The 13,412-nt window shown below is 35.8% G+C and overlaps 2 protein-coding genes across 3 annotated transcripts in view; one reads left to right on the top strand and one right to left on the bottom strand.

Annotated features, from left to right (window-relative positions):
* The window catches only part of LOC126966157 (baculoviral IAP repeat-containing protein 6-like), a 312,407-nt gene that overhangs the window by 176,450 nt on the left and 122,545 nt on the right, over positions 1–13,412 (top strand). The window lies entirely within an intron of this gene.
* The window catches only part of LOC126966104 (papilin-like), a 42,419-nt gene that overhangs the window by 21,447 nt on the left and 7,560 nt on the right, over positions 1–13,412 (bottom strand). The window contains exons 5-13 of the mRNA XM_050809978.1: positions 13,120–13,342; positions 11,198–11,318; positions 9,586–9,765; positions 7,534–7,710; positions 4,545–4,680; positions 3,353–3,489; positions 3,082–3,109; positions 2,216–2,293; positions 584–1,729 (exon numbers count right to left, since the gene is read on the bottom strand). Of these exons, the coding sequence (XP_050665935.1) occupies positions 584–1,729; positions 2,216–2,293; positions 3,082–3,109; positions 3,353–3,489; positions 4,545–4,680; positions 7,534–7,710; positions 9,586–9,765; positions 11,198–11,318; positions 13,120–13,342 (2,226 nt within the window). The remainder of the gene's footprint in view (positions 1–583; positions 1,730–2,215; positions 2,294–3,081; positions 3,110–3,352; positions 3,490–4,544; positions 4,681–7,533; positions 7,711–9,585; positions 9,766–11,197; positions 11,319–13,119; positions 13,343–13,412) is intronic.

Genomic DNA, 13,412 nt, shown 5'->3' with positions numbered 1-13,412 from the left:
GTACTTGCCCCCTTTTCTCCCGAGCACTATTAGTTATCTTTCGGCTTGAAGAGCGCCATGGCTAACAAAATTACTTGTTTACTTAGACATAACATCGTATGTCACGTATTTGGCGACGAGCTCATTCACAGTGCAATAAAGTTATGGATTTTCATCAATCACTTGAAACATGCCTTGCTTGACTCACCATAACTACTAAAATTTCATAAAAGTGGAATTGGATCGCGTTTGTTTGCGGAAGGTCATTTTGCTATGCTTTTGCATAATCTTAATCAAACATTGATATGGTGAGTCAATGTTACTTGGAGACTTTTCCTCTTGAAAGGTGAAATACGTGTACTTTAGAAAGTCATCCAAATATATTGGTATTATGGGTTATTATTGTGGCCATCAGGTTACCCACAAGTTCGTTGGTCAATAATCTAAAGAAATATTTATGTAGAGCTTCTCAATAGTCAATCAATACTTCGTCTACAGAAATCAGGTGGATGAATACCCAAGCTAAAGAACTCTTAAGTGTGTAGGAATAAATATATTATGGAAGAATAACTTATGTACTAATTACCTACTATAAAATACACACCTATTTCTGTGCTACCAGTCTGAAGACCTACATCAGTTGTGCCACTTGTAGATTCATCCGTATTCATTCCCGTTGTAGATTCTATAGTTGTTTCAGTAGAGCTGTCTGTTGTAGATTCTACAGTACTTTGAGATGATTTGTCAGTATTTGTTCCAGTTGTGCTGTCTAAACTGCTTTCAGTTTCATCGTCGGTATTTGCTCCAGTTGTGAATTTAATAGTACTATCAATAGTACTATCTGTACTCGTTTCAGTAGTGGATTCTATTGTACTTTCAGTTCCATTGTCAGTATTTGTTCCTTTCGTCGATTCGAAAGTACTTTCAGAAGCATTTTCTCCATTTGTTCCTGTTGTAGATTCTATAGTACTTTCATAAGATTCGTCAGTATTTGTACGAGTTGTAGATTCTATGGTACTTTCGAAAGATTCGCCAGTATTTGTTGCTGTAGTCGAATCTATAGTACTTTCAGTTTCATTGTCATTGTTAGTTCCGGTGGTAGATTCTATACTTATTTCAGTAGTATTGTCTGTTGTTGTTTCTACAGTACTTTCAGTTGTTTCATCAGTATTAGTTTCAGTTGTTGAATCTATAGTACTTTCAGTTCCATTGTCATTATTTGTTGTAGTCGTAGATTCTAAAGTAGTATCAGTAGCAGTATCTGTAGTTGTTTCTACAGTACTATCAGAAAATTCATCAGTATTTGTTTCAGTTGTTGAAACTATAGTAATTTCAATATTTGTTCCAGTTGTGGGTTCTACACTACTTTCAGTAGATTCATCAGTAATTGTTTCAGTTGTTGAATCTAAATTAATTTCTGTTACATTATCTGTATTTGTTCCGGTCGTACTTTCACTATATTGTACAATATTTGTTCCAGTGGTGGAATCAATCGTACTCTTAGTTGCAATGTCAGTAGTTGATGAATAAATAGTGCTTTCAGCATTATTGTTTGTGTTTGTTACAGTTGTGGATTCTTCAGTACTTTCCGTAGTTTCGTCGGTGTTTGTTTCGGTTTCTGTAGTGTGTTCAGAAGGTTTATTGGTATTTGTTAAAGTTGTCGATGCTATAGTGATATCAGTAGATTCATCTGTGTTAGTATCTGTTGTGAATTCGCTAAGAGTTACCGTTACCTCCGTTACACTTATATCTGAAAACGGAACATATAATGTAAGAACAAAAAAACTATATCCAACAATTTTTAAAATAAGAGAGAATATAATTACAGTTTTTATGTCAATTACGTATTTGCGAAACTTAAAAACAATTCTTTTAAAGATGTCTAACATTTGTTTGGCTAATGAAATTTATGGTCTCGTTTTAGTGGACCCTTTGATCCTATCCTATTCAACACACAAGCTTAATAACATTGGTATCCTATAACTGTGGAAAATTATCCTATAATTTATATGTAACTAGCTGACCCGACAGACGTTGTTCTGTTCATAATAAAAAAAAACTCTTGCGGGTGGAATTTCGAAAAATCCGAAATTCCGAAATCTTAGCTGACCTCTACTCGGCGAATGGAATATTCCTACCAAATTTGAAGTCTCTACGGCTTATGGTTCCAGAAATATCGTGATGAGTGACTATATACGTGGAAATCTCTTATATATATAGATTAACAAAAAAATACCTGCACCAGAGCCTTCTTCAGTAGTAAATTCTGATTCAATTTCAGTGAAAGCGGTCCAGCCACCAGAGCCTTCTAGAACTGAAAAAAGAGATATGCAGTTACCTGTGGCAGTTTTTATAGTATCATTTCACAACAATTCTCTATCTAAAGTTTCGGATTACGTGTGCCTCGTCTTATGAAGTTATTAAATTATTAAGGAGTTGAGGACTTTTAATGCATGTTTTACCAAAAATTCTAGAATCTTTTATAATTTTTCATGGTGACTCTTGCTGCAAACTACTTTACAAATATTACAGGCAGTGGTTGCCTAACGGCCATTCCAAATATTCAGCCTATCTCCGGTTGTGGCGTTCTTGAGATTAAAATCAGAACTACTGGTGACTTTTCTGTCTCAATAAACTTATCGATGGTAACTCATCTTATCCGTACACGCTGTCTGTCAATGGGACGACGTATAGCTTTTATGAAAATTAAAAAAAAAAATAAGTTTTTATGGAAATTGCAACAGTGAACTGGCGATAAGACTGACTTATCGGGTATATTGGGACAGCTTCACATTATTGACAGCTAGTTACTGACAGTAGAAGGTAGTAATTTATCTCTATCTGTAGATAGTATATTGGGAACGGTCGTTATTGTGTAATGTATGTGTAATTATTTGTCTTTTGTATACTGGCAGTTCTTGTGCACCACCAGAAAATTCGCAAAATCGGTGTTGGGCTTTGCGTTTAAAGATACAAAGCGTAAGGATACCCATCGTCAATACGGATAATAAATTACTAATGTATTTGGGATTTTTTAAGATTTTCCACGCTTTTTTTTTATTTACTTTTTTGGATATTAGTGTTACGAGAATCAATAGTTACCTGGGCTATCACTAAACATGACGTCGAGCTGAAACAAAAATAATAAAATAATAATGTCAGCCTATATTTAGAATTAACTGAACGGAGAGTACCAAAAATAGATTACGAAAAACAAAAAGGGCTTGCAAAAACGATATTGAAATCTAAGCCCGGGAATCACCGTACAGGTTCTGTGCTCAAATAATTTATCAGCAGCAACAATTTTTCTCTCTCAACTCACTCAACTTAAATAGTTTCATAAAACAAACAGAAAAGGAATATGTTAGCTTGCCTCATTACTGGGAAGAGTGTCATCAATAACTTCGGCTCCTTCTTCTTCGTAGTCCTTTTCGTACTCAATACATTCCCCGAGAATGTAATCATCATCCATAATGGGTGTAGACTTAGTATTCAATGGTAGCATTTGGTCTGTAAGTATAACATTTACTATAAGTATTATCACTAAATAATAGTGTAGACAAAGAACTATGTGTCTTCAAAAACCTATTTCTAGGACACTGTATTTTGAACTAGTAATGAAGATTCATATCTAACTATCGTTTTGCATTATATGATAACAGACGACTACCAAATATTATATATAATACTAGCTGACCCGACAGACGTTGTTCTGTATATAATAAATAAGATAATGTTTTTTATGAATTTGGCAATAATATTTCATAACATCAAGAATTGCTTCGTAAAAATGCACCCTGTTGTTGTAATGAAATTGTTTCACAGCATAACTGTCAAACCGTTGCGTCAATAAATTCGACGGGGTACGCATCTAAGCAAAAAAAAAATTTGTTGTTTTTATTTAATTCCGAGCATTTTCCTATTTATTTACCTTTTAAACCTTCCCTGTACTTCCACAAATAATTCAAGGCCAAAATTAGCCAAATCGGTCCAGCCGTTCTCGAGTTTTAGCGAGACTAACGAACACCAATTCATTCTTATATATATAAATATAATATTTGGTGGTCGTCTATATATATATCTTCCAAGGTAAATGAAGTTAGTTGCCCACATCGAGATCGGATGGCTAAATCAATAAATTACCAGCGTCTGACAGTATGGGCGGCTAAGCTGACAGCTAATGGTAGTACCGTTAGTACCGCTAATATCGTTTTGTTATTGTGATGCATCATAGTATAACAATTGATTATGGATATTGATTTAAAAAATCTATTATTTTAACACAAGGTAAATAAATAGTCAAAACTAAATTAATTCATTAACATTATGAACTTTTGTTTAAAATATGTAGGTAGGTATAAGATAAATCATTAGTGTTATATAAATGTACCTATCTGCCCGTCTCGTAGCTAACAATAAGTATAGATACTCCAAGTTAGTAGACGAAACGTGAGTTATACAATACAAATGTACAAAGGAACAACTGATATTGATTGGGATTATCGGGAACCCGAGGTTCCTTATTATTTTACCTTTCTTCAGCTAAGATAAAATACGACAGTTACCTTCATCACAGGGCTGTTCATTACATGATCGCCAGTTCTCAGGAATGGAATCTTCAGCACAGTCTTTAGACTCCTTGTTACCGCGAAGACACATAATTGCTCGTTTCTGTTCACCGCCGCCGCATACCTTTGTACACTGAAATGTAAATTTACAAAAATATTATTCATAATATTTTTTTTCCGCATAGAAATATTCTACTACCCTCTTCTCCTTTACTATAATATATCCAGATTGTGATACGACGAGTTACAGCCAAATGACGAAGAGTCGGTTTGGCGTACATCAATAATTGAATGACGTCATATCAGTAACTTTTGTAAATTGCAATAGTACCTATACTAGATTTTAAATTTATTCATCCACAAGGAATCGATGCTTTTGTAATCATGAAGTAAAAACTACGAAAAATGTACCAAGAATACTGGCAGAATTCTGCTGATCCGTTGACCGAAATAGCTGCCAGCGCTTGGGTTTCCTGTGCCTCTGTTTAGACGCTTAGTTAGTACTTTGTGAATTATCCGCACCGCTGGACCACTCGAACCAAGTGACTCGACACAAAACAGCACGAAGATATAGCGTTAACTGAGACCGATATATGTGTTAAGTTTTCTATCTTTGGCAGTCAAAGCAACAGTTCCAGCACTAAATGAAATAGCCTGGACATTAAGAGGAACCATAATGTCGACGCAAGTCGCGTCCTAGGCCACCAGCATTCCCCGAGCTTATGGGAGGTCAAGCCATCAGGACGCCTGTCATCAAGACGGTATATTCGGAGCGGCAAATGTCCTGCGGATGGCTTCACTAATGCTGACGTGACAACTGGAACGGTCTGCCAATTTTAGGCTGGACATCTCCTGACGTTCTAAAGCATCTACGTACCTACTCGCCACAGCAGCATTGATGTGGTTCACTTAGTTTTATTAAAAGGCATAAAACTCATTTATTTTCTCAAAATTAATTACTTTAGAATTCTTTTTGATGTCATTTCTAATATACGACACTACTATCGCTTCGGAAAGAAATGGCGCTCTGAAAGAGAAGAAGCGGTGCAAGAAATTCTCCCAACATTCTTATTTTTGCGCTCGTTTTAATCAAATATACACTATTGTACTGTCATTGCTATTGCTATAAAATAATCATAATCTAGTCCCAGGCTGTCGGATCACTTAGATATTCAGCTGTGGAGTCTACTACTCCACTACGACAGAGCTATTTTTAATAAAATATTTAAATTTATTTATAGATAATGCCTGAACAGTGGCTGGGACTTTATTATAAAAGTGTATACATTTTATGAAGCCTGCTAGAATTAGTTACAAACAATACCTTATTTGTAGTGTTATAATAATGAAAATCACCATTATGAGCAATATGGTGATGTAATTTTTGTGAACGTATATTAAATTTTCATAAGTGTACTGACAATGAACAGTCATAATATTTATTTCTTAAAATTTTTCTTTGAGAGCCTGTCCTATTCCTATTTTAATCGTTAAATCGATATAATGTTTCAACAAACATTAGTCCACGGTGCCGCGAACCACTGTGCTGGACATTTTTCATTCGGGACTTCGCATTCCTTGGTATCGCTGTATCGTTCTAGTTTGCTGCATTCCTTGTCATCAACCTTCTCCACCGATACCCCGTCGTATCGTCCACAGAATACAAGACGTGTTTTGTTACCTTTACCACACAACGCTGAACACTGAAATTATTTATAGAAATTAAAGTAAGGGAACAATTTACAGATTTTTTATAAACTTTACTTTCCCATCTGTATCTCTATATCGACCATTATCTTTATTACCTGAACAGAAAGACCAAGACAGTAGACGAATATTCAATAAAAAGAATAATAATATTGTTATATTTATTTCGTTTTGAGACAAAAAAAGAGGAAAAAATAAACCTTAACGATTTAAAATCATTAATTGCCTAGCCGAACTAAAACGAAGAAAATATTTTTAATGTTCAACCGTTCTAAAGCGATGTAAAGTCAACAAGTTAATTATTATTAAAAACATCATAAAACATTGTTTTTTTTATAACTTTATTCTTTATGCTAGTAGTTCTACAGTATTCCGTATAGGTGGACACCACAGCGGCGCCGTGTATCAGCCCTGAAGCAGTATTTTTTTAATAATACTTTTTTTACAGCACAGTACAGAATTAGCAGGGCAGGGAAGGCGAGGCAGACATAGGCCACGAGCGTCTTTTGTTTTTTTTTTATAGTCTGAATGATAAATTTAACACAAACAATGTCCACAACACACTAATTCAATTAAATAATCTGATCCAAGAATTACCTGGAAAAAACATGTGTGCAAAGTTGAATTAGCGGTAAAAACCATGCATGCATCACACAGAAATCTGTGCCCGCGACCGGCGCTACCACGAGACGCAGAGCAGGACAGAAGCATGTCTGCGCCGTACATGTTTGCACCGCAGCCTACGTAGCTCTTAGTACGTAGGTACATATGTCACAAAATCTGCTCTGCCTTGCTCTGCGAGCTTCGTCTACGTCTCAGCATACGCCCAATATTTCAGATTGTAGGGTGCCATAGCTAGTAAAACTACTGGGCAAATGATACTTTACATCTCATATCTCAAATTGAAGCCACTCACAAATTTGGGTTCAATCAAATATCGCGGAGTAGCACCACAACGGTGCCTTTTTCTGCTGTGAAACAGTAATGTGTAAGCATTATTTTGTTTTAGTCTGAAGGGCGGTAGCTAGTGAAATTACTGGGCAACTGAGACTTAACATCTTTTTGTCTCAAGGCGACGAGCGAATTGTAGTGCCGGTTTGAATTTTGTTTTTTTTTTCAAGAATCCTGGCCGGCACTGCATTGTAATAAGCAGGGCGTATCAATTACCATTAGCTGAACCTCTTGCTTGTCTCGTCCCATGAAGTCATATAAAAAATAAGCGAAAAAGTTAGTCTGGCAGGCATGAGCCACGGGTCATCAGTAATAGTATAATACGTACTTTGCTCCACTGGGTCGCGTACCATTGTACTTCGCAATCAGGTAATTTGTCTTTATCGCACGGCTCTTCCAAAACTGGCATTTGATGATAACTGCACATGCTTGGATCAACCACTTGGCGGTTTTCAGTCACGCATTGGGCTACCCTAGTTCTGTTTTTAGATGAACATGTATCACACTGGAACACAAACATTTGATATTTATTTTCAAAGTAATTTATTCAAACAAAAAAAAATGCTTACAGATATATCTATATTTACATGAATCCCTATTTCACTTGGTCACGGCATCACGCGTGAACGGCTGAACCGATTTCGCTAATTCTTTTTTTGATGTGTTCGTTATTGTTAGGAGAAGGTACTTATGGAAATTGAAGGTGAAGAAAAATAATTGGGGGTAAAAGTTAAGAATACTTCACAACCATATAAAATTATTTCTAATCTAACCTTAGCGCTTTGGACAATATAAACTTTATTAATGTAACCTTTGACATAGAATTGACAGAATGCGTGCTACAAACATTCTTAAAGAGGGTGTAAAAAAACTGAATTTCGTTTATAACAGAATCTTCGGTCAGAGTTATTTTATTGATGAAATACACGTTAAGTAATTAATTTATTATTTCTTACACAAGGTTATTGAACTTCTTAGTTAAGAGCCATCACACCTAATTTTTAACCTGAATTTTTATTCAGGAAAATTAGCCATTTGCCAAGTTTTTAAGAATTAGTCAGTGTTTAGTTTGTTTTTAATACCAAAGAACAAATGATGACTCAGATCAGATATTGTTTGTGAAAAAATCTACGGGTCGTTTTATAGTGTTAGCAATTGTTTTATATAGTCACAACATATTATAAAACAAAGTCCTCTGCCGCGTCTGTCTGTCTGTCTGTTCGCAATAAACTCAAAAACGATTGCACTGATTTTCATGCTCTTTACACCAATGGATTGGATGATAGCGTGGTCGAGGAAGGTTTTAGATTATAATTTGTAAAGTTTTTGTACAGATTTTTGTATACATTAATAAAAAAATTAAAAAAAATTGTATTCAATGATGTTTGTAAGAGGTGCCGGAAAAAATTAAGCCGTCTGGGAGGTTTCAACGAAACAGCTGTCTGAACGTTTTGAGATATTATAACAAATTAATGTAAGGTGGAATTGTGTATCTTATATAAGTCTACAGAATAGACTGTATGGCATGTGTATATCCTTATGGCACCTTAATACTTTAAAAAAACGGTAGTTGCAGGGTATGATCATTCAGATATACGTTTTACACATTTCCGATGGCTTTAGACTACATTATTCCCGAATACATCTTTTTTTTCTATTGACAGAACAGCGTCTGCCGGGTCAGCTAGTATATCTATAAATAATATCATTACATGAAAGTGTGGTAAAGTACATTATTGAGAATCTTCGATCTATCGAGAATCGTCATTAAACAAAAAAAAATAACAATAAAATATATTTTACAAAAAACACCGACTATAAACATACATTTGAAACAATAAGCAATCCCATTTCTTTCGCTGCGTTCGTGAGTAAAAAATAGGTACCTACGTACAATAAGTACTAACAATAGATTAGTAAATAACTTCGATTAAGGATTGGTCTCTGCTGCGCTCCAGCTAGATACCACAGGCGTAGTCGCATCCGGTTAGACTACAGACTCTCAAACTAAAATGCTGGGTTACGTAGTAAAACTTTGTAATAAAATAAATACTATAAGAAATAAGAGAGACACGGAGATCACATATCATTAGTAAGTATTTTCTGTTTTATTAATTTCAATGTAAAATAACACGAAGCGTATGTTACAAACATTTTAAAGATGCCATTGAGTGTCTTGATGCCACGCACACAGGCATCTAATAGTTGCTGTAATAAAATTGCTATTGTTCTTAGGTAGTGCGGTATCTATCTGGAGTGCAGTGGAGGCCAATCCTTAATCTTAGGCAAATAATAAAAAAAGTAAGGATTTTTTAATTTTAATTATACAATTATTATAATAATTGATATCTATTACGTTTAATAGTAACTCATATCTTACCCCCGTCCAATTACTGAGCACCCAATCCACTGCAACACAAAGATGCAGGATACAGGGCTGTTCTGCAGGTGGCTTCTCTTCAGGACACTCCTCGTCTCCAAACACCTCCACTCGACCGTTGACTCGCCGATGACAGACCACTTGCCGGGTTTGCTTACCCTCACCACAAAGCTTGTCACACTATTGAACAAATTCAAATATTTTATTCAAAATAGGATGTGACATCACTTATTGAAAGTCAAAAACTACCACCCATTCCAAAAAGAACGCTTCAGGCCTGAGTAGAATGGGCGTAACAAACTAAGCAGGCTTATTTTCATCAAAAAATATGTTTACAAAGTAATATTGTACAATTAAACTTATTATTTTTAATAGCCTGAGGGCGGTCGCTCTATTCCCAATCTGTGGTATCATTAAGACAGTCATTTATGTTATAACCACACAAACGTTTTTTAACAATTCTTTTGAATATCGTTATAATTTTGTTTTAAAGATTTTTCTGGGATCTTGTTGTAAAAGCATATACATCGCCCCACAAAAGACTCGCTAACTTGACCTAGCCGAGTAGTAGTCATAACAAGTTTATGTTTATTCCTCGTGTAAACATTGTGATTGTCACAGTTTCTAGAAAATTCCTCAATGTGCTTATGAACAATTATGAAAACGTAAATCATTTAGCAGGTATTATGAATAAACTAAGAATTACAAGCCAACTAGCTGATGCCCGCAACTTCGTCCGCGTAGATTAACGGCCTTACAAATAAAATTGGCATAAAGTTATAACTAAGCATAAACCAAGAATTTGTAAAATGTTTACAAATAGACATTTTGCTTACGATTGGTTTGTTCGGACGTACGAGTATAACGTTTCCCGCGTTTATTTGCAAGGCAGCTTGTCATTAGGAAAACTTCAGAATATCATTGTATTGACAGTGTTGTCAACGATATTGTAAACATTTTGCATTTTCTTTGTTTATCATCAGTTATAACTTTATACCAAGTTTATTTGTAAGGCCGAAAGGGTTTTTAAAAATAATAAGCAGGTTTGGAATTGAAGTTTATCTCATGTCCTATTCCAGTTCCGGTTCCCGTTTTCGCTCCCGTTCCCAACATATTATATGAATCTTATTTCGAGGAAGATTGCTATGGCAAACTAAACCTACTATTGGTATAATTATAATTATATTTTCACAAATCCCGCGGGAATCATTGATTTTTCTAGGATAAAATGTAACCTTTGTGTTTTCCGAAGCTCTAATCTATCGCTGTACTTGTGTAATTTCATTAAAATCGGTGCAGTTGCTCCGGCGTAAAAGCGTAACAAACAAACTTACATTCACATTTATAATATTAGTAAGGATGAAGATGAGTGGCGTTCTTCTACCAAATACAACCAAACTATAGAAAGATACGCGATGCTACCAGGACAATACATAGGCAAAAATCCTGAGCGGCACTTCATTGTAATGGGCAGGGCGTATCAATTACCACCAGTTGAACATACTGCTCGTACGTCTCCTACTTCTCAAAACAGCGAGAAAAGTTTTTATGATAGTCTTAAATATAATTATTATTGCAAATATTATTTGAAATTATGAGTAATATTTCTTACAGCTTTCCATGGTCCCTTGAACCAAGTTGGACAGGTTGCGTTCTTGTTACATTCCTCGAATCGAGCCGGTTTTCGTCCGTGGAGCTCGATGCATTCCTTATCATCGACTATTGACGAATGTCTGAAAGATATCAAAGAATTTAGAAGTCTTATACAATAATTTATACGTCTAGACTCTAGATAGACTGTGACAGCTGTGAACACGTCGAAAAAAATAGCGGTAAGCTGTTAACCTCTATTTTAAGCAACGCACCCACACTTAAACAAAGTGACTTAATTATCGCCAGTGTAAGACGTAGCTTGTCATGCACACTTTACTGTGTTTCAGTCTGAAGGGTGCCGTAGCTAGTGAAATTACTGGGAAATGTGACTTAACATCTTGTGTCTCAAGATGACGAGCGCAGTTGTATTGCCGCTCAGAATTTTTGGGTTTTTCAAGACTCCTGAGCGGCACCGCATTGTAATGGGTGGGGCGTATCAATTACAGCTCGTCTCGTCCCTTATTTTCATAAAAAAAGGCTTGAGCAATAAACCTGGTCTAATGTTATGCGATGCCTAATTGCAGAGGCTCTATCTAGATTCTAGACGTAAAAGTAATCTAAGCTAGAAGTCACATCCTCAAAAAATACATGATGCACTTATGGAACAATAGGTAGCCTTGCGTAAGTGTACTTTAATAGTTGGTTATTCCAAGCTTATCTGAAAAGCAAATAGTAATCTCAAAAGCTGATTTGAGATTAATCTCAATAGAACCTTTTCTTGTCCTTGATTAACGAGGCTTGAAGTTGTCGTTCAGGTGAGTTCATTAGACATAGTAATTCTAGATATTCTCATCTTTCTAATGGCATGTGCCTTTTATATATGTATTGTGCATACACGCTACAAAGTATTGGGAAAGATTAAACATCACGAACAGAACTGTTGTTGCCAATAAGCCTGAGATACAGCAAACACCTAAATACCAGGATATAAAAAGTACTTGGAGATATTTCAACCAGAAATAGTTCTAGTTGGCTCCACAATAATAGTTCTGTTCGTCATTTCCGTAAATGGTCTGATTTCGCATAATCTCAAGCCACACTTCATTAAGTTTAATCTCTTTTATAATTTATAAGAAAAGTTATGAACGATGCGGGATTCGAACCCGCCTTCGCGGTTACGTCCCGTCGCTCTTCTAACTAAGCCAATCGTCCGAATGCAGCATAATCTACAAATCTTGGTATGTTTGTGCGACTCTCGGGTTGTGGCTCCATCCCACATCGTCCATAAATATTGGTCGAAATTGAATTTATATATTACTAAACACAGTAATGTATAAACATTACTGTGTTTCGGTCTGAAGGGCGCCCTTCAGTAGCTAGTGAAATTACTGTGCAAATGAGACTTAACATCTTATGTCTCAAGGTGAAGAGCGCAATTGTATTGCCGCTCAAAATTTTTGGGCTTTCCAAGAATCCTGAGCGGCACTGCATTGTAATGGGCAGGGCGTATTAATCACCATCATCTGAACGTCCTGTTCGTCTATTCTCGCATTTTCATAAAAATATATAAATTCTAGCTTTCACCCGCAACATCGTCCGCGTAGAATAGTTACTTTGGGGAGCATTTTTTTAGGTGTGAAAACTTGGATTCTTTCGCCCCCTTTTTCATCCCCACACACATCGAAATTTCAAAAACGCTAGAACTAATATTTATTTATTTCTTATCAAGTGCATACAAAGTTTCATTGTATCATCTTTGATTGTGATAAAATTCTATTCAAACCTCCACCCATAAAAGGTAGCCTATGTCCATTTCCAATTTCTAGTCCATCTCTGTACTAAATTTAATCGAAATCGTTACAGTAGTTTATGCGTGAAAGCGTAACAAACTAACATTTACACTTATAATAACGCCATTTGATGTGATAAATGCGTGCTTACCCATTACTGATGACCTGCTCACAGCGAACCTGCCGCGATCTGGTTCCATCTTCTCCACAAGGCTTCGAGCAGTTACTCCAAGGTCCCTCCACCCAGTGCGCTGGGCACACCTCCGTGTTGCAACTCTGGTTGGTAGGTGGCTTAAGACCTTCATCACACAGGTTATCTTTTACTTCATCTAGTTCATCACGCGACCGACAGCTCACATTGCGTGTTTGAAAACCTGATTGAACGAGATAAAAGCGGTAAATACTAGTACCTACAATATTTGTTAAGCTGGAACATCTGTTACT

The sequence above is a fragment of the Leptidea sinapis genome, chromosome 9 (assembly GCF_905404315.1).
Source record: "Leptidea sinapis chromosome 9, ilLepSina1.1, whole genome shotgun sequence".
In the NCBI taxonomy this organism is placed as follows: Eukaryota; Metazoa; Arthropoda; class Insecta; order Lepidoptera; family Pieridae; genus Leptidea; species Leptidea sinapis.
This window is presented reverse-complemented; position numbering and strand designations above follow the sequence as displayed.